A 27,993-nucleotide genomic window follows, 5' to 3' on the forward strand; every position below is an offset into this window, starting at 1 on the left:
TATTTGATCCTTCGATCTCACGATCTGGGTGTTGCGTTATAAAGTTGAGCCGGCTTGGCGAGGCATCCGTGGTATGCACGTGCCAAAAACCCTTTCTTCTTTTCCCCCTTCTTCTTCTTCTCCTTCTTCTCCTTCTTCTTCTTCTTTTTTTTTTCTCCTTTTTGGTCGAATGAGCTCTCTGCTGTCTTTTTTAACCGAGCCCTCCCCTCCCTTCCTTTTTACCTTTTTGACTTTTCAACTTATCTTTCTTTTTCTTCTTTTGGGCCACACCAGTCAAATATTACAGTAATCACCTTCGTTCTACTAGAGTTTTCATGGCTTTAGGTCTCGTCTGACTTTGGACCTTTTCCTTCTTCCAATCGTGGGGCTATGATTAGTTACGAAAACCTTTGCGAAATTTTCAAATGTTGACATATGAAATTATTTATAATTCCCTTACAAATTTATAGAACTCAAAACAATTTTAAGTCTTTTTAAAACTCAGGAAAATAAAGCCATAACCAGAAGTCTGAGTAAAATATACCGACCGGTTGGGTACATATTTCAAGAACATTTCCTTGATTTCTACAGGAGTGGCTAATTAAATGCATAAAAACTGTTTCGCAGATTAATTAAAAAGCTAGTAAAATGAGTTTTGCTTGGCCAGGGTTTACTGTATAAGCTTAATTGTTCTAGTGTAAGCATCAATTTGGATTCTGACAAAGAAATACTTCCCTTCTGAAAGGAACTTTAGGCCTTCTGAACACTGGCTAAATCTTCATACTCCCAATGGAAGTTAGACTTCGGAGATTATGGAGTCAACTTGAAGTTAGACTTAGCAGATTATGGAGTCAATTTAAGTTGCATCACTGATGTTGGAGTGATTCAAAGATTTGTATATGGACTAGCTATGCACGAACCAGTGGAGCAAACTAGGTAGCTAATGCTCAAAGATTATATATAGCTATTTGATCTCACTGCTACGAGGCCACATCGATTTTCCGCATGTGCCGAAGTATAGCTTATTGAGTTTGAAACCTTTGTTACTCACTAAGTAACTGCTTAAAGGAGCCGTCCTGACTGCAATATGCGATGTGTCGAGTCTCTTCGCTTATGTATGAGAGGAACTTGGGCAAATGGACTCGAGCCGGATGGGGATTGACCTCCAATTAAGCAAAATGATAGCTCACCATCTGTTGGCCATTGACAATTATAGGCGATTGACGGGCAACTATTGTGATGCTTATTTGTAATTTGATATGGCCACATTTGGTATTACAGTCGATGATCGAGAACCAATGGACAATAGGAAAAAAAAAATGAAGACGGACGAGCACAAATGATAAGGACGTTGTTTATCCATCTTTTATAGGCTATATGCTGAGAAACATCTGTTTATCAGAATTTGGCATTGCCAACCTTCTTCGCAAAAGATGGCAGACAGAAAGCGGCAGCATGGATCTGGCACAACAAGAGGCAAAGATGTTTGCATTAACAAGACATCAATTTCAGTTCACATAATGTGTAACATCTTTTATCCTTTTTACTTGAGAGTAGTAGAACTTAGGAGGCCCTTTAGTTGCCCCATTGTTCTTGGTATCTAGAGGATTGACAAGTTTCTCGAAGTCAATTGTCGGCCCGTCGCTGGAGCAGAGCACAAATCCAATCGTCCTGCTAATGGAACAAACAATCGAAAATTCATTGTGTTCGTCATAAACTTGAAAAAAGGAGATTGCATACAAAATTGGTAAGAGTTCAATTCGATACCTTGAGTTGGAAGGAATTGAACACCAAGTATATCTCACTAACCTTGAAGATTTGGCGACATTCGGTTGTCGACACCTAAGTTTTGGCGATATGGTAATTTATTTATTACATAAAAAAATTAGGGGTTAATTTTATCCCTGAAAAAATAGTTAATTGTATAGCATATAGTTTTAGGTGCATTTATTTTTAATTTGCATTTATATTGGGCCGGTGACGGATGGGTTCGAATTGATGCTTCAGAAACTTTAATTTGATGAGTCGGGCTAAACTCACGAAAAGAGCAAATTGGCCCAAGCCCGTATCCTTGGGGAGATTTTACAAATTTATCTTTGTGATATTTCAATTCAAAAGCAAATATTGCGTTTGGAAAAGAAATTTTTGTGGATATGATTTTGGAAAATTAAAAACCCTAGTCCGTGGCCTATAAATAGATTAATACGCGTAGAGTTTTGAGGAGGCCACACAATCGACACATACGGCCACAATTCTGAAAAGAGGCCACACAAATTGAATACACGGCCAAATGTGAAACACCATAGCGAGAGGTATCCCATTGAGAAGAAGAGAGAACATCCAGAGAAGTTTCAAAACCTAGTTCTTCCATCACATCTACCGTCCCTCATCGAGCACCCCGGCCGCTTTCTCTTGCCTCAAAGCCGACCTGCACCAGTGAAGATCCAGCGCCGCGACCAGTTCCTGCTATCGCGCCCTCGTTGACACGGAGACCAACGTTCTTGCTCACGGTCAGCAATTCTCGCGCTCATCACGTCCTTTCGGTGCCTCGCAATTGTGCCCGACAGAACGACCAACGGATTCCTCCCCTCACGCCTTCATCGCTGAAGTTTGCTGACCATCACCCAACAAAGCAATAGTCCACTTCGACAGACCAACACGTGGACGAGCAAGAATTACTTCTTTGGGGCAGCCACAACAAGAGCACACGGTCAAAGGAAAGCTTTGTTGAGCTTGTGGATTCATGGAGCCAACAGTGAAGGCCAATTAAAAGAAAAAAAGAAAGATTGGTTGTGCCTATGCCGAACAATCGTGAGTCCAGGAGACGAATTTTGTTCCATTATCACAACATGTCGGCCAAAATAAGGAGCTTCAACTGAAATTCATGGCCACGTGATCCAGAACAGTGAATTCCAAAGAAAAGACAACATCAAGGAAGGTGGAAATTGGGGATCTCAGTTGCATTAAGCAACGTGACGTTTGCAAATCAATAGCACGTCCGTCGCCAAAATCTATTATCAGGTTTCAGTCGCAAGTCTAGTTCCCACGTTGGCGGTTCTCTCTCTTCGACGATAATGAAGCAAAACCCACCTCACACCCGATCTCCACCATGACGTCCCCAATGTGAGCCGTTTCTCTCACTGCTGGTCATGCCGCATTGTGGAGCTGGTTGCGATCCCGGTCACCCCTTGCGAGCCTTCCGTCATTCAAATTTGGAAACGGTATCCGAGCGATATTGCAATTTAGGTAATAATTTTCATCAAATTGATCTTCATATATTTTTATTGCCTAATTTGTGAAATCGCTATCTCGTATGAATCTTTAAACGATGCTATCATATCTACAAAATATCGAGTATCTTTTGAATTAGGAAATATTCCTAATTTCGCAACGTACATATTGTCGACACCTAAATTTTTGCCCAAAATATTTCATGTCAAATTCCTGCATATAGATTATCTACGTGTTTAATATAGTGTTTTAAATGAAAGATGTTTTTCCTATAATAATAATAATAATAATAATAATAATAATAATAATAATAATAATAATAATAATAATAATAATAATAATAATAATAATAATAATAATAATAATAATAATAATAATAATAATAATAATAATAATAATAATAATAATAATAATAATAATAATAATAATAATAATAATAATAATAATAATAATAATAATAATAATAATAATAATAATAATAATAATAATAATTAAAAAAGAAATCGAAAAAAAATGAGCAAGTTGGGGCCAATGATCTAAATGTGACTAACCAAGCCCAAGAGGTCAGATTGGAATTCAAATGGCAAGTTGGGGCCAAAATGCAATTTCTAAAAGTTAAGGGACCAATTCACACATTTTGCAAAATTTGCCCCGAGCCCTTAAATTATCATCTTGTTCACCAATTAAGTTGAAATTGAATTTTGAATCAATCAAATCAAGCCAAAAAGACCACATTTGTATTGAATTTGGTATTTTTGGATAAGAAAATGGCCAACTTTGAGGGACTTTTTGCAAAATTGGGTGGGCACAATTGCAAAATTTGGTCGAGATCTTAAACTATTGTACATGAACTTTCTAATTGATCAAAAACCGCAGCCAAAATGATGGATTAAAGCACCCAAACGAGCTGCCAAATCTCAGTCCACGATTAAGTCTTAATTCGGAACTGTTAAGTAGCCATATCGGTAGCCCCACCATATCCCACTCAGCCGCCCATTTAGGTTGATCTCTTGCACGTGATGGAAGACCGTATATAGTAGTACAAGTGGACGAAAATTCGCCAGGGATAAGTTGCTGAAAGCACGGGAAAGTCGCAGCAAAGTCCACACACTCAATAGTTTCAGAAGTTAAAAAAATTAGTCCACAACTCAATAGTTTCAGAAGTTAAAAAAATTGGCTAAGTCAGAAGAGTATGTGAACCAGCTCAGTTGGCAGGCTTGGTAGGTGAACAAAAGACTGACCAAAAATCCCTCAATTCAGGAGATAAGATCACTGAAGCAAGGTCTTTCAAGAAATGAGAGAAAAGAGACAAGAGAGAGAGGGGAGAGCTCGGAATCGATCCCCAAAGAAGCCCTCAGAAGTAACTCCAGAAAAGAGAAACCCAGAAATTCCAAACCGACCTGGAGAGAGAAAAGTGAGATTTTCACACATCTGCGGCCAAAATTAGCTAAAACCTTCAACTAGAGAGTGAAACTTCATTCAAAGATCTTTCCAACCATAGGTCGCACGTCCCAAATGGAGATCAGGAAGGCCTCCTAAAGCCCACCGAAATAATGCCCTCTTGGCAGGCCAAGAAAGTCCGAAAAGTTTTTCTAAGTGTTGAGACTGGTTGGTCACGAGTGAGAGAAAGCCAGTGTTTTTGAAAAAGTTGAGAGAAAAATGAGGAAAAAATATTGAATTCTACCCCAAACTAGAATCCATATAGTTTGGCGCGGTATCAATTTTTCCAACAAAATACGTCTTGAAGTCTAATGTTAGAAGTCAACGAAAACCTTCATTGTCAGTTCTTTTATTTTGTAGATCTCAGTTCTAGTTGAAGAAGCCAACTTCCACAGGCCCCCGAGGATAATTTGTCGGTTTAATCGGCCAAGAACTACTTGAAAAGAAAACTATGAAGCAAGGTAAGCATCCTAGATGTACTTATTTTTGAGTTTGAGCATGTTTTGATCATGAAAATCAAGAGAAAAACCAGTCTGGAAAACTAATTTCTAAGGTTGAAATTTTGTTAAGTGTTTGAAATATCTTCAAGAGTTTTGCATGTGTGCTTCTTGAAGAGGTCGTTTTGATGTTGTTCGGTGGGTCATTCTCTATGATGTTTCTTGCATTTGAAAGCTCATGTTACCTACTTTCATTCGAATTAAGTAGTGTTTCCCTTAGATCTCGTATGTGATGAGTGTCGGGGCTTGAATATGGGCATTCAACCTGTTTGCTTGACTTGAGTTCAAACCCAAATTTGCAAAATCAGATCAAACCCACATATTTGATGACGATTCTTGCTTGGTTTTCGTGTGTTTTAAGCTGTGATTTCTATCTAATCTTACTCCTTGCATGTGGTAGTTTAAACTTGATGTTTTAGTTCCACATAATATTGCTCATGCGTTGAGATTGAAGGCCGTAAACATAGCCCGAGGAAGCTAGTTTGAGATGATTTGATGCACGCCAAGTGTTTGACGAAATGCGCAAACCAAGTTTTGATCTTGAAACGGTCGATTTGAGCTTGGTTCTTGTTATATTCATGTTCTGGGCAGTCCTAAATTAGTGTAAATCGGCATATATCGGTTTAGGGAATTAATTATAAATAAAAATAAAAATAAAAAAAATGAAAATTTCAAAAAAAAATTATAAAGATGATGGATGGCATCAAATTAAGGCAAAAATGACATTTAGGAAATTTTTCTTTTTTTAAAATGTCATTTTCTTAATTTAATGATATTTTGGTATTTTATAACCATTTTTGTAAATAATCTATTTTGTGTATATTAAAATTATTTAGAGTAATTTCATGCATATTTATATTTTCATTTCGCTCACGGGGGTTACGTATCGGGCGTGATAACAAAGCCGTGTAATATTATATGCCCGACTTGTATCGGGTCTTTCTTTTCCGCATTACTTTCAAGTCATTTCAATTTCTTAGATATTTACTTGCGCACCGCTTTTCATTAATTTGAGTGTAAATTTCTCTTCTAAATTATGTTAGGATTAATTTAGACATTAAGGAAAACAAACCTACAAAAACATTTGCATAGATGCTTAGCAGTTTTATAAAGATTATAATTAGTAATCAAGATTGTGTGACCATTTAGATAAACAACATTTCAAGTTAGTGGTACTGTAAGGCCGCTAATAAAAACATTAGCGTAAACAAGTCCCTATTCCTAGAAATCTCTGGTTGCGTAGGAATCGAGACAACACTCCTGTGTCATGATTGGTTTCTAGCCGACCCCAATAGGCTAGTGGTGACTCCTAAAAATATTTAAGTTGTTAAGAACTAAAAAAACAAAATCCAATGTCACGTGAGATATGGGCTTGGGAGAGCCTATGCCTAATTTAGGGCCATTGGTCCGCCTCTTTAGGCAAATACCCTAAACCCTCTTTTTTTCCCCCGGACGGAAAAAAAAAAAAAGAGATCGTGACATATATGATTGACAGTCCGATTTTACGCTCAAAATACGACCCGCAATCGTACGGAAAAATCACCAATCCGATCTCATCCTCGAGATACGATTCGTGGTTTTATTTAAAAATTGGCCAATCCGATCTCATGCGCGAGATACGATTCGTCAATTTATTTCCCAAAATTAAATGGACATGGATGATATCTTGCTTGATTTGGTGCCGTGCTTTCTTAATGCCTCTATTTGATTGCTCCAATAAAAGAAAAACCCAAAAATATATATATTTGAGTTAGATTAGGTTCATGTTAGAATATATTTTGCATGTTTAGAATAGGAAATTTATTTATTTCGAATTCCTTAAATAAAAATCTAAAAAAAATGCAATCATTTAGGATGTTAGTTTTAAATTTGAATTGCACGTTTAATTATTTGGCAATTTTAATTTCGAATTTCGTAATAAAAAAGAAAAAAATTAGAATTATGGCATTCTTTGCACATCACTGCATATTAGGATATATTGCATATTTTAGGAAAAATAAAAAATGTCATGTAAATGTCATATAGGATTAGATTCATGAAATGCATATCATTTAGAGATTGTTATTAGGTCCATTTAGTTAGAAATTGCATGTCATTAGAATTAGGTCATTTAATTATATTGCATTGCATATTGCATGATTTTCAGTAAATAAGTGAAAAAAAAAAAAACAATTGCGTGTTAATTAGAAATCATATCTAGGGTTATTGATATGAATTCTAATTTAACATTGCAGATGCTTTCGTTGCTTTGAGGTAAGTCCTGCAATTTATTTACTGCTTTACTTGGGTGTTAAATTGGTGGTTTGCGCACTCGCATAATCACCTCACATGTTATGGAATTAGATTTAAAATCAATTTAAGTTGCCTGCAAAAGCATTTTTGAAAATAAAAGAATGGTATCGAAAGAAAATTAAAAAAATCTAGTGTAACCAAGACCCCGTATCTAGAGTCTCTGGTTCGTAGGAGTAAAGTAAAATTTCCATTACTTTACTTGGGTTTCTAATCGACCCACCAAAAAATAGATTAGTGGCAATTCCTACATAAAATCCATTTGCATATTAAGAAATTTGAACTTAAGTCATGAATTGATACGGGCTTGAAAGAGCCCGAGCTAAGTTAGACTTAGTAGTCCATTAGCCTAATTTTAGTCGGTGCACCCGAAATTTAGGTTGCAACATCGGCAATAGTATCTTCTAGTGTGAAGTTGTCCAACCAAAAGCTGTCTGCTGAAGCAAACATGACACCTCCAAGATAGAGCGCCCGAGCCACCGATTCTAAGAAATCTTTATTCGCTAGTTCAACTGCAGTAGCTCCCGAATTTTTTTACACATGATTAGCAAGTACTCCCTTTCTTGGAGGCGTTTGAATGTTGTGAATTATTTGAAATAAGTAGACGTTTGACCTACCAACCCTATTAGATTTCTGTTATACTGCTAAGTTATTCAATTAATCGGAGGCACTCCAAATTTCAAAGAGGGTGTGGGAGGTTATAGGCACTCGACAATACCCATACACTCAAACGCATCCAAAACGATCGCGTCAGAAGTGCCTTCGGGAATAGCCTTCGGGAAAGCAACTCCTGCGATGTTGAAATTAAAGTATGTTAAATAATCTCTCGCAACTTATTTATGCTCATCAATGAGTAAGAACTGTAGAAGAAACATATACCATCATTAATGTAGACATTCACTAACGGATCCTCGCACCCAACTGCTATTTCAGGGAAGAATTGCTTGTAAACCTGCAACAGGACACAAGAATTATATGGATAAGGTATGGTCCTCCTGAACCTTACGATTTGATGAGCAATGAGAGCATTGAGAGGCTCAGGCTTGAAACTTTAGAAAGTTTTTGAGTTTATTTTCGCTTACATCAATCACCATTTGGTCGAGTTCACATTTATCGATTTGTTCCACGAACGAGTGACGCTATATTTCCCTCAGAATGCCCCCATCTCCCCCACCAACAAGCAGCACCTGTAAAAATATCAAGTGAGCACTTTAACAGCATAAAAACATAAAAGATGAAAGCAGTTGGAAAGAAATGAAGAGAGAGACCACCTTCTTCGGGTTCGGGATTGAGTAGAGGGGAAGATGCGTGAGCATCTCTTGGTAAACAAACTCATCCTTCTCCGTCAGTTGGATTTAACCATCCAGAATTGCCACTTTGCCATGCTTCGCTGACTATGAACAAGCGATTATATATCAAGAGCCACAAGATATCTCTCTATTTGTCGCGAGTAAAAATAACATCCAGGACGCTGTCAACTCGACTAACAATCCAGGACGCTGTCAACTCGACTAACTGCTTATTGAAATAGTTTCTTGGGTAGAGGAGGCATCAGGCCGAAGGCAATCTGAAGTTTCATGTGATCTTCTTACTGATTTTGGAAATTAATGATTTGATAAAACAATCTTCCCCAAGAAAATCTTATTTGAGGTGGTAGTATATATGCAAAGTTTGTGTAAGCTCATCGATCTTCGTGATTCATCAGGACCCAATCCGTATCCTAAATACTAATAGCGTAGCCATTGCTTTGTCATATGTTCTTCTGGTGTAAAATTGGAGAGCGATCATGGAAGGTAAGAAATCACGTGGGAAACAAGAAGCTCCTGATATTCGGACTTCCCATGAAACAACACCTTGTTCACCTCATAGAAGCATAGCTCGCCATCAAAACGAAAAATCACAAATATCATACTTCAACCGCATTGTAAATATTCGTCTTTGATGCATATTATTATTATTATTATTATTATTATTATTGATGTGCAGTGATATTATTTAAGCAGTCCATGCACGTTTTTTATTACCCAAACGAACCAGTCTCTGGTAATGGGTTATACTTCTTTTCTCCTCTAGTTAGGTGAGATTACATTTCAATCCAGACATCGAGTATCAAACAATTTGCATTTACCTCCTACAATGCAGCAATGTACGTGCAAATTGAAATAAGTAATAAGATTGTATCTCCAAGATTTTACCATTAGCTAGACGAAGTACTAGGTAACTTGACCAATGCGGAGAAGAGAGATAAAAAATGCCAAAATCGATTTGGAGTGGTGCATTGCAAGCCCAAAGTAGATGCTAAGTTCCATCGCCAATCCCAAATCGGGACCATACGTTTCCACCAGACCTCCAAAGATAAAAGGCTACGTAGCAGTATATATCATGTGATATCTCGACTCGACTATCGCAACATACCCGGCCATTTAGTCGAAATCACAGGATACCGTTCTATTTTATTGTTCAAGCCCATTACCCTGATCTAATCAACCATTTTATCAGCCATTTAACACTCTAGGTGTAGATGTGTTTGATTACTTCACAGAAGCATTCGTGGTGAGTGCCTATTCATTCTCCCAGAGGGACGGGCGAGCTAGCTGTCGGGTGAGCTAGCCTTTGGCAGTAGCTCTTTGTTTGGTACACCATGTGTGTCCATTTGACAAGTTTTGGCAAGCCAGGAGCCCAGAAGCTCTCGTTTGCTCTGCTCTGGAAAATGGAATGAATAATCTTCTGGTTAATTTGATGTGACCACTAGCGAGAAAATGTTATTAGTAAGTGTAATTGAGATGGTTTAGTACCCTATTGAACAGACTGCAGGGTTTGGAGTGAAGAAGACGAACACACTCGCTGGGATCGTAGTTGGTCATTTCCACGGTCCTCTCGTATTTAGTAGGTTGAACGTCCAATTCTGTTCTGCTACAGTGGCATCTGTAACAAAGTATTTTGATAGGATAAAGTAATGGTTCAAGAAAAAATGGACATTCATGGATTCAGATCAGCTCTCAAACATTTCAGGAGTGAAGTAAAGCACCTGTTTTCATTACCATGCATTTCAGGAGTGAAGTAAAGCACCTGCTTTCATTACTATGAGGGAACGCTCCCATTCATAAAGCACAACACAATGCAATCAGCTTAAAGAATGTCCTCGCTGCATCCATATCCCAAATATTTTGTTCGGATCCCACATCATTGCCAAAATTACAGTGAAGATCCAGGTCATTTAAAGCATCAGGGGCATGACAAATTGTCATCACCAAATGAAGAACGAACAGAAGGATGCAAATTCAATACATAAAGACACTGACTCATGGTAAGAACACGTGAGATAGATATAGGCATGATGAAAAATAAGAAAGAGCGCAACATGATTCCTACCAGATCTCCATCGTACATTATGTTACTTTTGACAGAATCAAGGCCACAACTCCACCACCAGACTGAGCAATCTATGTATTAGCACTTCAATTGACAAAAAAAGTGGAATATAGATCCTTAAATATTCATCATCTCAACATCGGTGTCCTGGATTTGAGAAAAGTAATATTCTTATGATGGTGCCTCCAGTGGCTTATTAATCCATGACAAAAAAAGTGGACATAAGCTACAGAAAATGCAATTGAAACCATATAAACATGAGTAGTTGCTATGATTTAGCAATCATAAGAAGTGTTATTCCACATTGGTTGAATAAAGAGTATCAATAGGGGATATATACATGCGGTCTACTTTAAGCTTTTGGTTTGAACTTTTGCTAACAATAAATGAAGTTCTCCTTTATTATGCATGAATAAATTAAAAAATCACATAATGAACACCCTGTGCTCTAGGAAACCAACTTCAATAGAACCTGGAAAATGGTAGTACTCTGTTTGCATAAGAACATATTCATGTCATGTCAAGGATGAAGAGTCTTACTCTGTGACTAATGATGAATAATGACATGCAATGTCATGTACTTCAAAGGCATTCTTGAACACCCCAAACAACCTTTTATGTATTAATGTAAAAATAGAGTACACTTGTTCAACAAAAGCGGATTTGAACAGTGACACATAATAAAATCTACAACAATTAAATTGGACAAAACAAATGTCGCTTCTTTTATGGTGGCAACATCTAAAGCCTCCAAACTAAGCTCCAAAGATTGATCTCCTTCCTTACCATTCCACAATCAAGCTTCCCAAACAACACAGATGGAGTTTTTGCAAGTGAATCAGGGAGAGACTCCACGACAGAACAATGCAGCACCGGCGGTCAAGGGGCACGGCTCAATCGTCGACCAACCTTCTTGCCCAACATGAGAAAAGTAAAACATTGAAAAGCTAAGGACCAGACAATAAGTTGGCCAAAGCATTCTCCACCCCTTGCATCAAACATAACCCATCCCCGCTGGAGACGCAATCCTCAAATTTATAGTTGAACCAGCCAACAACCAGATATTTCTCAAGCATTGTTTAGTGTCATTCTTCAACACCTTTTTGTGAACTGAAATCTTCAGGTAACTTAAAAGAAAAGCCACTTACAGTCAGATTCAATCAGCTCTGTACTCTGAATTTCGCATCGGTGCGGACAACAGTCGACTAGCATAGAGTTAACCTTCAAAAAGCAAGACCATCACATTGTAGAGGATCCATACAGAGGATGACAGAATGAAAACCAATCATGGAAATAGAAACAAATTTAATGGCGTATCTGTTTCAACATTTGAAATCAAAAGGTACTTCTTGACCTTGTCAGCAAGACAAATTATTTTGCTATAATTGGCCACAAAAGTTTCATGTTTTCTGAAGGTTTGAAGCACTGAGTATTGAAAAAAAGACACATTGCGAAAGCTAAAAACAATAGTATAGATGAAAGTTACAAGCAAAGGTTCTTCCAAACACACCACAATGTCAGAGCCCAATAACTCCTTGTGAAAGAAGAAACCAATGGACTTCTATTATCGCAGCTCAAGCTTTTGCATTTTCCCAGTCAGAAGGAGATAAGGAGCAATTCCATTCAACTGGAAAGCTAGCAAAGAAAAAGTAAGGACAAAATGAACAAGCCATATCACCATCACAACAATTCAAACACTAGCATCCTTTGCCGTGTGAATTAGTAGCCTTCAACACCACTTCACTACGTTATTAGCTAACTGGGATGAGTGAGGACATCCTCAGATAATCTTATGAGAAGGGATTCACCGCAACAAGCACCATTTATACTGATTTAGTGAAGTATGCCATCAGTGGCATAAAAAAAGAAAAGGAGGAAGCAAAGGTAAGGAGCTTAGTTGGGTAAAAGCCCTTTTTTAGGAGTTCTTATTAATAGTATTATATATTTTTCCAATCCCATGCAAGCAGTCAAGGCAGCAGGCACTAGTCTTGATGAAGAAGAGGTCAAAAAGCTTATTGCCCAGTGAAGCAATAGTCGTGATATCAAAAAAGAGCAGGGGATGCCTTAAAATACTCCACTAAACTCTTTCAATGTGATGTGGAAGTACCTGTATAGGACTTCCCTTTTCCTTCTTGTTTAATTGTTTTTTGGATAGGAGAAGGAATTTCCACATACTCATGGAGAAAATGCTACTTTGGATCATAGGTACAAACAAATAGTTCACAGGAGATTGTTCATCTTTCCACTTCTCATCACCCCTCAAGGTGCTTCGAGATCCGAGAATTAGAAAGAAATGACTATGAAAGTAGAACCTCATCAATCAAGGTAATCTTCACGTTCAACCTGAAGTTAGTTCATATTAATTCCAACAACTCTGCAGTCAATATCCATGCTACCTACACAGGGTGATAAAATCAACCGAAACCTGTAATAGGCTCATAAGTCCTAATAATCCTACTATACATGCTCTAGACTGCCTGGATAACATAAGGAAAATTCACCACCATTGACAGGAAACCTATTCAAAAGCTGCTAGAGTTATCTCATTACACCATAGCAAACTAGTAGAAGAGAATAACCGAGCAAATCTTTGCATCTAACAGGAATCACAAGCTGATAATATAACAGGACAACTGAACATGCTTCGCTGAACATGCAGAAAAGCTCCAATTAGTCTCATTTCATTTCCTCCGTGTGCAGACATCGAACATCCAAAATCAGACCAACAACAGCAACTCAAAACCTCGAATCACCAGAATGCGCATGCACCAATCACGCCAAGAGTCAACCGATGAATAAACCGATCAATCGGCGACAAGAATGGATTAATGTTAAAAGGGGTCCAATCACCTGGACTCTGAAGATATGGCAACCGGAAGCAATGAAGACCCAACATGAAAATCCTTTCTCAGCTAGCGGAGCATGTAAGCATGAATCTCACTTTTGAATCAGTCGTCCCATCGTTGTTCACCCAATGCCCAGAATCGCACCACGTCCTCCGCAACCTCAGTCAGCTTCTTGCCATTTCTTCCTCATAAATCATGGCCTATTGGGCGGTAAAAGGTCCGATAATTTCTTGAGTGACTCGCACACATGCCTATCAAAGTACTCCAGGAATTTACTAGGGCAGCGAATTTCAACTAAGCTTTTGCAATCCATAACATTCAACCACTTAAAAGGCGATATACTCGAACGCTCGCGGCTCCAAAGATAAGCCCCACTTTTAGGGATCCCGATTTTTCAAGGTCTCGTATCGGATGGAGTTTATCTGCGTTTCCGTCACAATAGTTGAGGATGGACGAGTCTAGGTCCAACCTTCTTAAGGATTTTAAAGTTTCCAGTCCATCCAATTTCTTCAGCCCACCGCATTCCCTGACCTGCAATTCCAACAAAAATTCCAAATCGGAAAGCTTTGGCAACCTTTCCAATTTGGGACATCTGCAAATGCGAAGCTTCGGAATGCAGGAGGGAAGCTCTGGGATGCTTTGAAGAGACTCGCAAGAGGAAAGGTAGAGCTCCTGTAGATGGTTGAGGTGAGAGAGCGATGGCAGCTCATTGCTCCGACAGGTGAGCCACAGGGATTTTAAGTTACAAGGAGGTTTTGGGAATGACCGAAGCTTTTCACACCCACGTAAATCGAGGTGTTTGAGAGAAGAAAGTTGATCTAAGTTTTCCGGCAAGCCAGAAATTTTTCTTGACCAACCTAAACGAAGGGTCTTTAGAGAAAACAACCCACCTTTATCAACACGAATTTGTCCTTTCAGGTGATAGCATTCGGATGCATCCAGCTCTTTGAGTCTTTGCAATTTTCCAATAGAGCTCGGTAACATTTTTATCTTGCTCAAATGAAGCCACAGAATTTCCAATTTATTTAATTCCCCAATAGATTCGGGCAATCCCGTAATTGATGTACGTGACAAATTCAGCACAACCAACTCTCCCAACTTCCCAATTGAAGGAGAGATGTCAGTAAGTTGCAAACACCCATGGGCATTTAACCTCTTCAGCTGCTTCAGAGCTCCAATGGAAGGGTCAATTTTCTTCAAATTATTACAGCCTTCTAGGATTAGCTCCTCTAAATTTTTAAACACACAGAGATCAGGGTTTCTCTTTAATCCTGTGCACCCGGAAAGAATGAGAAATTTCAACTTCTTCATCTACAAGAAAGAAACGTGTTCCAAGGTCAGCAATTAGAAATATAATAATTTATCATCAAATGCAACAAAAGAAAGTCTTTTCATCTTTACCTTAATTGAACTCCATCCACTCCAATTTTCACTGATACTGTTTTGACTATGATAAGAATAATCTAGTGATAAATCAAGTATGACTAATTTCTCCAAACGAAAGTTGGTCGGCTTAAAAGAGTCACAACATCCCTCCCACTTTAACCATCTTAATTTAGTGAGTGATTCTTTCAAATCTCCATCAAAATTCACATCCTTCACATGAAGGAACTTCAAGTTAGGCATTTTTTTAAAGCCTTCTCGCCTTATGAACTCTCTGGAGCCCCTTTGGTCTAGACGTAGTGCCTCAATATTTTCACTGTCCACCTACAAAAAAATAAAATAAAATTGAGGATTGTAAATACCATCCGACCTCCTTTTGTTAGTATACTCTGCATGATATTGTGGCCTATGCATTTTGCACATATTCACGGTTGAAAATTAAAGATGTGATAATGCATTAGATTCTTGAGAAGGATACTATCACATATATCATACGAAAGTACATTTCAAGACTGAAAAATATGGAAAATATGTGATCCATGAATTAAGCAGATCCATTTAAGTAAAAAATAAAAACATAAAAAGAAGTAAATTTGATAGTTTAACAGGTGGTTATATACTCCTAATGAACATTTATCAACCCAGTATTTAGCGTCACATCAATATACTTAAAAGGTAAATTCCCAATATATTTTGGGACGATAAAATGAAAAAAAAAAAAAGTAAAGATTGACAGTAAAGTTTTTGTTAAATTTGTAATGACTGATATACATTTTAAAGCCGGATATATAAGTGGCATAAAGTAAATTTTCCAACCCATGTGCTTCAACAAGTAATATGGTAAGAAGCAGTAACATATCTACTAAAAAAAGATGTGAATATTTTCTGAGCCTAATAGTCACAAGTGCAAACTTTTCATGAACTATAGGCCAAAATTCGATGTAGCTTTTACCAAGAAAATGCTAACCACATGATGAGAATAGTCAATGATCTAGAGCAAAAACAATGACAATAATAATGTAAGGGACTACAATTGGAGAACATGAGAGAGGACAAAAGAAGACATCATTGTTACCTTACGTCGTAGAACTTCCATGACTTCCTCCTTGTCCCATAGTCTGCTACAATCCCATGGCTTCTTATATGCTGGATGGGCGATAGCTCTACCTAAATCTCTTAACTGATCATGCATTCTCAATTTATTCTTGTCCTCAATTTTTATTAACGAACGGTTAATCAATATTTGCAATCCGGTTAGTGGGAAGAATTTGAGATCCGCCCAAAAGTAGGTGGCAATTCTTTTGTCAGTTCCAATAAGAAAACATGCAATGTCTAGAAACATCTCTTTCTCTGCATGACCTAATGAATCATAACTTATCTTCAACTTTTTTTGTACGTCCACATGAGGTACCTTCCTCAATTTCTCCAGCCTCTCTTTCCATATCATTTGATCTTTTTCTCCTTTGAGAAGTGAACCTACAACCATGAGAGCTAAGGGAAGCCCTCCTGTGGTGGCAACAATAGCACTTGAAAGAGTCACAAGATCTTTGGGAGGTTGTTCCGCTTCAAATGCATATCTACTAAACAGAAGCAAAGATTGTTCACTGTTCATTTCTTTGAGTTCATAAATTTCATAGTCAGACTTAAAGAGAGTCTTGTCTCGACATGTAATTATAATCCTACTTCCTGACCCGAAATTACAACCTCCAATCAATTTATCGAGGTGGTCTCGATGATCCACATCGTCAAGAAGAATAAGTACCTTCTTATTTTCACAACTTGATTGGATCCTTGCAATCCCTATAGCAGACTTAGGCACGCTATGGGGAGGGCTTTTTGTTATCTCTGAGATGAGTAGAGATTGGACATGCTCGACGCCCTTGCAATTAATTTCTTCTCTAATATCCTGGAGAGAGCTGTGGCACTGAAACTTGTCAAAAAGCTTTTTATAGATGATCGTAGCCAGAGTTGTCTTACCGATGCCGCCCATCCCCCAAATCCCAATAATTCGAGTGTCCGGGCGAGCAAGATCCACCAATTCCATAACCTCAGCCACACGATCCTCAATTGCAACCAAGTTTTCAGGAAGATCTGGTGGGAGATCATGTTGCTCCTCACGCAATATTATTTCTACGAGTTTATTTACCAATTCCCCTTCATGCCTGCCAAACAACACAACACATGAGAACTTATTAATGGCTCCACAAAACATGAATTGAGGATGATAAATAGAAATTTCTTCTTCCAACAAGGATCTGTTAAAAGAAGGTAAACGAAGTACCCATCAGCAAATTTCTCTGATTCAAATACTCTAAGATCAACTGCTTTTCTGAGAGCTAGCAGCCCCTGTTGCTCGACCTCCTTCTCAAATTTATCCTTACAGGATTTGTAGGCCTTTCCAAAGGCCCCCTTTAGTTTTCGGACATGCTTGGGTTTCACCTTGTAAAGCACGGGCAAGACTTTTTGTCCTCTGCTTTCTTTACACTCCATTATATGAATGAGCTCACGAAGGCACCATTCGCTAGCAGCATAATTTTCCGAGATGACTGGGATTGAAACCTTAGAGCGCTCGATTGCACTGATGAGATTTTCACCAATTTTCTCGCCGAAGGGGAGGTCCTCATCATCTCTGAACACAGAGTTTGGATGGTACCTCGGGCCCAAAGCTTTGAGTCTTTGGTAGAGGTGATCGACGAAGCCTTTGCGAGTATCAGGGCCTCTAAAGCTCAAGAATACATGGTAATTATTTCCATTCACAGAGGTGGACGAAGCAGGTGGGTCAGAATTCGCTCCGGATGCCGATGGCACGTCAGGTCTTGGTCGCTTCGAAATGGTCAGACTCGAAGCATCGGTGTCTCTAACGCGCATGCGTCGTTGCTTTGAGCGATGCTTTCCCATTGTAGTGCACGACTCTCTCTCTCCCCCTCTCTCTCTCTCTGTCTCTGAGACTCGACTGGTGTGGATAGTTTTGAGGTGATGGAAGAAGGGCGTGAGTACAGTGGTTTGCTTGTCTACCAGGAAGATGTCTCCGTTCGGCTGCAGGGGTTTCAGCTGGGACGCGTACTCCAGCTGGTGAAAGAGTAAGAAGAGAAAGCAAGAGGCGAGGCAGAAAGACGAAGCAGGATGGTCGTTTCATAAATTTCATGTGTTTATATAGGGATCCAGAGACGCGTTCGAATTTTGACTAAAAAATTTAATTGTTAATTGACTAAAAGCAATTCTTGTGGTCCTCGCTCCTCGCTCCTCGCCCTTGACCTCTGCTCCCTACTGGCCTTAACAACCACCCCTATTACATAAAATAAAATAAAATAAATGAAAGAAAAAGACATATTAGCTGTGTTGCCACTATAATTATATTACCAAGAATTAATTATTCAAGAAATATACTTTATCTTCTTTAAAATAAGAGATTTCCGTAATATTGAAAGTAATTATACACCCCTTGAATTAAAACAAAAAAATATTTCGTAAAGTGAAAAATAAAAGGAAAATTATTCAAAAACAAGTTAAGATAGACATCCCTCGTGAAAAATGTCGACCATCAATTATCAATTGAAAGAGTTCTACAGAACCACTTTTATAATTATCTAAAAAGATATATCCATCATATCTATTTTAGATCTATATATGAAACATATTTCATTTTATAAGTCTTAACTCATATCTCCAAGAAATTATGCTCTCTCTCTTTTTTACAAGCACATCAACAAAATTTACTTTTAATTAACTTATGAAGTTCAGCAAATGACAAAAGATAATAAACATAACTGTCAAACACTCATATTCTTACTTAATTTTATTTGATTTTTGGTCCAAATGACATTAGCACTATCGATTTTGAGACAACAATCACTCTCACATTACTAGAAAGTATTCACCAATTGTTTCTCTCATCCATCATATCACTCTTTCCAATTCTCCAAGGCCATCACAAACTTTTTCTTTTTTGGGGTCAATGTGAAACGTGCTGGTTGCCGGTCCAAAAGAAAATGGGAAAAGCTTAAAGCACCAACACGATCGGTACGTTCCTGGAAACATCTGCATGAATTATTTGTCCTCTAATTGAACCGTGTAGTGGGGCATCATTGGATCTGGAAATCAACCACTATCGATTTTGAGACAACAATCACTCTCACATTACTAGAAAGTATTCACCAATTATTTATCTCATCCATCATATCACTCTTTCCAAGTCTCCAAGGCCATCACGAACGTTTTTTTTTTTTTTTTTGAGGTTAATGTGAAACGTGCCGGTTGGCGGTCCAAAAGAAAATGGGAAAAGCTTAAAGCACCGACACGATCGGTACGTTCCTGGAAACATCTGCATGAATTATTTGTCCTCTAATTGAACCGTGTAGCGGGGCATCATTGGATCTGGAAATCAACCACTATCGATTTTGAGACAACAATCACTCTCACATTACTAGAAAGTATTCACCAATTATTTCTCTCATCCATCGTATCACTCTTTCCAAGTCTCCAAGGCCATCATGAACTTTTTCTTTTTTGGGGTTAATGCGAAAGTGCGGTTGCTAGTCCAAAAGAAAATGGGAAAATCTTAAAGCATCGACACACGATCGGTACGTTCCTAGAAACATCTGCATGAATTATTTGTCCTCTAATTGAACTGTGTAGTGGGCCATCATTGGATCTGGAAATCAACTATTATCGATTTTGAGACAACAATCACTCTCACATTACTAGAAAGTATTCACCAATTATTTCTCTCATCCATCATATCACTCTTTCCAAGTCTCCAAGGCCATCACGAACTTTTTCTTTTTTGGGGTCAATGTGAAACGTGCTGGTTGCCGGTCCAAAAGAAAATGGGAAAAGCTTAAAGCACCGACACGATCGGTACGTTCTTGGAAACATATGAATTGTTTGTCCTCTAATTGAACCGTGTAGCAGGGCATCATTGGATCTGGAAATCAACCACTATCGATTTTGAGACAACAATCACTCTCACATTACTAGAAAGTATTAACCAATTATTTCTCTCATCCATCATATCACTCTTTCCAAGTCTCCAAGGCCATCATGAACTTTTTCTTTTTTGGGGTCAATGTGAAAGTGCCGGTTGCCGGTCCAAAAGAAAATGGGAAAAGCTTAAAGCATTGACATAGTCGGTATGTTCCTAGAAACATATGCGTGAATTATTTGTTCTCTAATTGAACCGTGTAGCGGGGGCATCATTGGATCTGGAAATCAACGTCCATAGGCACTATGTAGCAAATAGTAAGTCTCCCAGTAGGAAACTATTTTGGGGACACACAATAAATGCTTTCACAGGAAAATGAAGGATGCAGAGCTCTTAATGTGTACATGAAGCCCAGGTTCATAGAGTTTAGGATTTTGTCTATCGAAATCTGTGAACTGAAACCTTTGTGGGTTAATGAGAATTGGCCTTCCATTTGATGCATAGTTTGATTTATTCTTACCATTTCATTGTCCTAAAAGCTTACCAAGAGCCGTTCTTTATTTAGATTCTTAAACTTTGCCGACTATTTTGAACTAAGTCATTGTAGGATTTTAGTATAATTCCAATTTTTATGTATATATCCTAAAATCGTTATTTCATTGTTCGGTGTATAATTTGATTCATTCATATCTCTTTCATTATCTTAAAAGTCTAGAAGTCGCTCCTTATCTAGGCTCTCTGACTTTGACAATCACTGCCCACCCTCATCAAATTGGGTTATTATATTATTAAAAGATAAATTCTTAATAAGGTGAGCATCAATTATTTAATTGGTATGGATTACTCAAAATGATGAGATGTTATTTTGTTGCATTTGTGTTATATCTCGCATCAAATCTCTAGTGAAATATAAATTTATCTTCATGCTAAGTTAAAGGAGTACCTTGTAGGCTTCTTTAGCATTGTAGAAATCATATTTACAAGACGAATGGTACCTCTCGTTCCGGATGCTGTCTTTTCCATTTTCCACCCTTTTCTCCTTCCTTTTCCTTTAATTTATTTTTGTTAAAATATCCTTTTCTTTCCTACCGAAAGAAACTGCTACTCCGTTCGTGCGTGGCCACAGAGAGAGAGAGAGAGAGAGAGAGAGAGAGAGAGAGGTAATCGTGGATTTTCTCGAATAAATAAAGGCTGTGTCTGGGTGTGAAAAAACAACGACGAGAAGAAAATTGAAAAGAAAAAAAAGGAAAATGACCTCATGTTACACCTTACAAGTCACGAGTGGGGTTATATCTCAATTAGATCTGAACGAAAGATGACAAAAATCACTTCTTTCACAATTAATTTGGTGAAGGATTGAATGGAAATTTCATGATTTGAGTCACAAGCAATGCATTGCAACATGCAATTACACCTCCACTACATCGGTCGGCGGCTTTTTCGATCATTGTGTTTCGTAAATGAAAAAATCGGTCTTTCTATCTCATGTGGACCGTGGACGCGCATCTATCTCCCTCTTCCTTTCCTCCTTTCCCTTTATGATTATTATTCCATGGAGGAACAGATGCGGAGAAACACAGACCTCTCTACTTCACTCACTAAACCCGCAGTCCCTCTGTCTCATTGTGAATTCACAGTGCTTGAGCGACCAGTAAAGAATCGCACATAATATTTGATCGACTGCTTCCCGGGGGACCTTTGTCGCTTTCCTCATCCGTCCCTACCGCTCTTCTTTTCCGAGTCTGCAAAGCCACGAGCCTCTTCCTTCTGGCGTCATTGTGAAACACGCTGGTTGCCTCCAGCTTTTCAAAAGCTAAAGGAAAAGAGGGTTAAAGCACCCACATCAATCAGTACGTTCTCTGAATGGTCCGCCTGAAGTTTTTCCGAGTAGTCTTTTATTCACTCTCATTCAAGTTCCGTGCAGCACGCGCATCATCAGATCGAGAAATTAACAAGGGATTTCGTAATTATTATCTTCCACGAAAACAATTATCAGAAGTCAACGTCTACTTATCGAGGATACTATGTTAGAAATGGTAAGGGCAATAGTATGAAGCTGTATGGGAGACGTACAATAGATGCTTTCACAAGAAAATGAATAGGAGTTATCGAAGTCATCTCTGAAAGCTCAGGTTCTTTCAATTTTATTTTTTTTGTGATCTAGGAACCTACGCACCGTACCAATACGGATAGCCCGAAAGATCCGAGATAACGGGAGGTAAACCCTGGGGGCCACACGTGCTAGCCACCACACACGTGCCACCAAGTAAGTTATCCTGCGACGCTCGAGAATCAAACTCCTCCCCTTGCGTTAGGAAGAGAAGCTTGCCGCTAGCAGCGCCACTTAGATGGGTGGTTCTTTCAAAGTTTTTGGGCTCCAAACTAAGGAGAAAAAAGAAAGAGTTGCCTCATCCGTGCGGGAAAGAAACAAAAAAAAAGTTCGCTTTGCTTCAAGTGTTTTTGCGGGTCATGTGAGAAAAACAATCTTAATAATAAGTGTAAGCTTTCACTAATCATAAATTATGTGTGTCATAATCGTGCGACAATTCTTTTTTTGTGTATGTTGTATTCATACTATATTTTCAGTTAAATATGTCCCGAGCCGAGTTGCTCATTACAATTTTCTTATGTTGCGACTACTATGCTTCCGTACCTGACAACAATGAGCGATAAATCATGTCTAGTTTCAGAATGAATTTTGCTTCAAGGTTACCTCTAGATGATTTTTCAACCAAACAATTATGACCTTTTTTTTTAAATTAAAAATTTGAAGACATGCCATAATTTGTGCAATGCTCATAGCTCAAAGATAGGCGAGTGGGAACAAGATATGAATGGGTAGCTAGGATCACATGCACCGTACCAAAAGCCACGTACGTCATACTCGTGAATTTTTTTTTTTTTTGTATTTTAAACCGGTTATCATATCGGGAAAATCATCAAATCAATTCTAATCTTATTATATAGATATCAATTTAATCTTAAATTTTATAATTTCATCAATTTAATCATAAATCTTTATGCAATATTTCAATATGGCCACTGTGATCAATTTTTAATGAAAATCACTAGACAATCTAAGATAATTAAATCACCATATCAATGATTTTCGATAGAAATAGGCCATAGAGGTTATGTTGATATATTCCACAAAAGTTTACATGATTAAGTTGATAAAATTGTTATAATTTACCAAGATTGTTTTTTGAAGTGACGCGTGATGCAATAGTAGTGATATGACACCTTTACCAAAAAAAAAAAATAGTAGTGATATGACACTAGTACTGAAATTATCGGAAGCCTTCCATGAGGTTTGCTCTTCGGAGTCACTGTGAAAATATGGAATGCATTCGTACGAATTGGCCGACACGCACTGTCCTAAAAGCTCGATTTGTGGCTGGCATGGACGGAGGACGAACACGAGTTGGAAAAGGAATGTGAACCTTCAAGAAACCTATCTCCCCGGTGATTGTTTGGGCGGCTTATATACACTACCTTGGTCTAGTGCCTCAACTTGAACTTCACATACATTTTGGACCTCAATTGCTATATTCTGACGCTTGAATGAAAATAACATAAAATCATAACATGATTTTTCTGAACAGAATGAGTTTGATCAACATTCCACACTTGGTCAAGTTTGACATGTAAATATGATTAAGGAATCCAAGATGGCCGGGGAATCCTGTGAATAAAATATAAAACATACTAATGATTTACCACGAAAAGATTGTTAAGGGACTGAGATAGTTGAACTTAAGGATTTTCCTGAAGAGAACATATGGGTTAGTTGAAGCAATTGTTCTTCCAGTCGAGCATCCTCATGGATAATATGAAATGGAAAGAATTTACGTAAGGTAATAAATGGAACCAAGTATAATTTATAAGGATGAAGCAAATTATTCTTCAAAAGAAGTGTTTCAAGAAAATTATAACTCAGGTAACACTTATCTACGACTCTACTAACACTTTGCTAGCATAATCAAAATCCTGAATTTCATCAATCAAGTACTATTCTCTACACCATGTGCAATTTAGAATAAAATAAAAAAGAAACCACATATCCACGCACAATTTTGAGTACTAAAATCTTCCTTTTGAAAATACATAAAATTTACTCAATTTCTCTCTTTCAGCAATACACAATTTTTTCTATATTACAAATCTCGAATGAACTCGCGTATTTCCTAAATGTTTGTACATAACAGGTTAAATTCAATCACTTATTCCGAATTTTCCAATTGAATCGGAGATAAGATAGAGACGACATCTCCATCACATTATGGAAAAGCATTCATCAATTATTTTTCTCATCCATCCGAATCGCTCATCTTTCCGATTCTCCAAGGGCATCATGACCTGTACCTTTTAGAGCCAATGTGGAACGCATTGGTTGCCAGCCCAAAAGGAAATGGAAAAAATTTAAAGCACCAACACATCAGTACGTCCCAGGAACGACCACGTGAAGTACCTATCCTCTTATCGAACCGTGCAGCGGGGGCATCATTGAATCTAGAGATCAACATCCATAGGCTACTATGTAGCAAATAGTAAGTCTCTCGGTGGGGAACTATTTGGGGAACATACAATAAATGATTTCACAAGAAAATGAAGGATGAGGAGCTCTTGACGTGTACGTGAAGCTAAGGTTCATAAAGTTTAGGATTTTGTCTTTTGTGTGGACTTCAATCTTCGTGGCTAAACGTGTGAATCTTTTACTCTGGAATTTTGGCTACACGCATTTCAAAAAAATTTGCTTCAGAAGTTAACGTTGTTAAAGCAATAGATTGGTGCCTACAATTAGGGCATTTGAAAGCTTCAGAATGTGAAGCTTCACAAGTAAAAAGAAAAAGAGAATTGGCTTGTCCGTCCGTGAGGGAAAGAAATGTTCTAACTTCTTTGCTTTAGCCTTTTGGCCCGACTGTTCCAAGTAATATTGGTTTTAGCGATTTTTTTATGATAAACAGAACTAATTTCGGGACTTCATGTTCTGATTGTTTATAATTTTTCTTGTAACAATTTGTAAATTTTTGAAAGGAACAAGCAACATAAAATATGACATGATCTTAAATTGACGAACAAAAAAGAAACAAAAAGCAAAGTGAGTTGGTGGCCACATGTCTACACCTTAGAGGCTCCCTCCCCATGCACCATTAATGAGTTATAGAAATAGACATCATTCATATTTAATTTTAGTTAAGTTTGCATATTGGTATTTCTATAAGTTGAACACCAATCAAGATATAATTAGAGGTAATTTTTTCCAACTAGGTACAGAGGAAAAAGTGACATCACTTAATAACGAGGAAAATCACTTCAAATTAGATACATTATAATGATACTCTTGGGCTACATGCATTTGGAAGAAGAATGTGAGATCTCATTCTTACATTTTAGGGAATGTTTCATTCTACCCTTCATGACTTTGAATTTGGTGCATGTCCGATCTTGAACTTCAAAAAGCCACATCCCTCTTCCGTCTAATCCAAACTTCTATTTTGTTATGCTCATTAACACCGCTAACTTTTTTCCATTAAAATGGATGATACATGTCTTTTATGGATAAATAAGATACATATCTTATATAATCTAAAATGCTTTTCCTGAATGATATACACATTTTATTGAAAGATAAATTCTTGATATGACGGGTATTGACTGTCTAGTTGGTGACAGATTACTCATAATGAGGAGGTGCTGTTTTATTGCGTTTGCGTCACGTCTCACGTCACGTCCATGGTTAATTACAAATTTATCTTTATGCTAAGTTAAACGAGTACCTGTTGGCTTTTTTGGCATTGTAAAAATCGTATTTACAGAATGAATAGCACATCTCCTTTCGGATGCTCTATTTTCCATAATCCCCTCCTTTTGTCCTCCCTTTTCCTTTAATTTATTTTCGTTATTTTTCCTTTTTCTTTCCTACCGAAAGAACGTACCACTCCTTTCGTGGGTGGCGAGAGAGAGAGAGAGAGAGAGAGGGAAGGGTTATTGTGGAAAATAATCTCATATTACACCTTACAAGTCACAAGTGGGGTTGTATCTCAATTAGATCTGAATGAAAAATGATCAAAACCACTTCATTCACAGTTAATTTGGTGAAGGATGATGCACCCGTAATTGCGCTTGTACTGCATCGGTCAGGGCCTTTCTCTATCATCGTGTTTCGCAAATGGAAAAATCGGTATTTCGATCTCATGAATCGTGAACGCATCTCTCTCTCTTCCTTTCCTCTTTTCGTTTTCTGCTCGTTATTCCATGGTGGAACAGATGCAGAGAAACGCAGAGGCCTCTCTACTTCTTTTTATTTGTTGGGGGGACCCTCTTCTTCGCTCGAACCCGCAGTCCCTTTTGACTCATCGTGAATTCACAGTGCGTGAGCCGTAAAAAGAAACGCTCGTGGTATTTGACCGACTGCTCCCCGGGGGACCTTTGTCACTTTCAGCATCCGTCTGTACAGCTCTTCTTTCCAAGTCTGCAAAGCCACGGACTTCTTTTTGGCGGGTCAATGTGAAAACGCGCTGGTTGCCTCAAGCCGTTCAAAAGAAAAAGGAAAATAGGCTAGGGCGCGTTTGGTTTGTGTTTGTTTAAAAATTGTTTGAAGAACGAAATAAAAAAAAGTGTTTTACATTAGGAACAATTTTGAACAAAAATACGCGTTTAGTAAAACTTGTTCCGAGAATAAAAAATAAATAGAAACATGTTTGGTAAATTTGAATATTTTTTTATTTTTTTTTTTTTCTATTTTTTTCTTATTTTTCCTTTTTTTTTTTTTTCTTTTTCATTTTTCCTTCTTTTGGCCGGTCGCCGGCCAAGGCCTTGGCCGGCGACCGGCCGCGAGGGCCGAGCTTGCCCAGCGGCGGGCGAGCGCGGCCTCGCCGGCCACCGCGGGCGGCCGAGGCTCGCCGGCCGCCGGGCGAGCTCGGCCTCGCCGGCTGGGCAAGCTCGAGGCGGATTTGGGCGAGATCGAGCTCGCCCGGGCCGGCGCGAGGTCGGCCTTGCCATGGCCGGGCGAGCTCGAGCTCGCCAGATCGCGAGGCCGACCTCGCCCCGGCGGCTCGGCGAGCCTCGGCCTCGCCGGGGACGAGCGAGCGTCGGCCTCGCCGGGGCGGCGAGCCTCGCCGTGGCCGGGCGAGCCGCCGGCCCTCGTCGGCTGGTCGCCGGCCATGGCCGAGGCCGACGCACCAGGCCAAAAGAAAGAAGAACAAGAAAATAAAAGAGAAAAAAAAAAAAAAAAGTGTTTCTCATTTGTGTTAAACAAGAAACACAAAATTTATGTTCTTGTTTCTTTTCTTTTTGTTCTGGGAACAAAAAGAATAAAAAGGAACAAAAAACGCACACAAACGTGCCGTTTCCTTTTTTGTTCGAACAAAAAAACAGAAATTTTTGTTCTGGGAACGAAATAGGGTGCAGCCATGCAGGGCCTAAAGCACCCACATCAATCAGTACGTTCCCCCAATCGATACGTTCCCTTTGTTCGCTCTCATTCAAATTCTGTGCAGCATGCGCAGAAATTGACAAGAGATTTCGTAATTCTTGTTTTCGGTGAAAACAACTATCAAAAATCAATGTTTACTTGTTGAGGCTACTGTGTAGGAAATAGTAAGGGTAATAGTGGGGAACATTTGGGAGACGTACCGTAGATAGATGCTTTGAGAACATGAGGATGAGGAGCTATTGAAGTCATATGATAAGCTGAGGTTCTTTCAAAGTTTGTGGGCTTCAAACTAAGGAAATAAACATAGAGTTGACTCAGAAATAAAAGACTTCACTCCAAGCGTTTTTGCATGTCGTGAGAAAAACAATTGTAATGGTAACCATGTGACAAATATTTTATATGTGTGTTATATTTATACCACATTTTCAAATGAATATCTCCAGAGTTGCTCATTCTAATGTTTTCGTGTTACCATTGCCGTGCTTCCATGCCCAACAACAATTGATATTAAAGTAATATCTACTTTTAGAATGAATTTCACTCTAAATTGACCTCCACATGATGTTCCAATGAAACCATAAACGATCTCCTTTTTAT

The 27,993-nt window shown here is 38.3% G+C and overlaps 1 protein-coding gene and 1 pseudogene across 3 annotated transcripts; both read right to left on the bottom strand.

Annotated features, from left to right (window-relative positions):
- Positions 1-7,811: 7,811 nt before the first annotated feature.
- On the bottom strand, positions 7,812-9,346 carry LOC120291583 (annotated as a pseudogene).
- Positions 9,347-11,399: 2,053 nt separating this feature from the next.
- LOC104438933 (disease resistance protein RUN1-like) lies at positions 11,400-18,143 on the bottom strand. Of its 3 annotated transcripts, XM_039308450.1 has the most exons (6): positions 17,319-18,143; positions 16,113-17,199; positions 15,056-15,361; positions 12,319-14,965; positions 11,957-12,029; positions 11,400-11,717 (listed from the first exon to the last, which is right to left on the bottom strand). In XM_039308450.1, exons 1-4 carry the CDS (start codon positions 17,933-17,935, stop codon positions 13,973-13,975), a joined length of 3,003 nt encoding a protein of 1,000 aa, XP_039164384.1. In that variant the 5' UTR covers positions 17,936-18,143; the 3' UTR covers positions 11,400-11,717; positions 11,957-12,029; positions 12,319-13,972. The 3 variants fall into 3 exon arrangements, with proteins under 3 accessions (XP_039164384.1, XP_039164383.1, XP_039164382.1); XM_039308449.1 differs by having other exon boundaries at positions 11,400-12,029; positions 13,659-14,965; XM_039308448.1 differs by having other exon boundaries at positions 11,400-12,029.
- Between the last annotated feature and the right edge of the window lie 9,850 nt (positions 18,144-27,993).

This window comes from Eucalyptus grandis, chromosome 3 (assembly GCF_016545825.1).
Source record: "Eucalyptus grandis isolate ANBG69807.140 chromosome 3, ASM1654582v1, whole genome shotgun sequence".
Classification (NCBI taxonomy): Eukaryota; Viridiplantae; Streptophyta; class Magnoliopsida; order Myrtales; family Myrtaceae; genus Eucalyptus; species Eucalyptus grandis.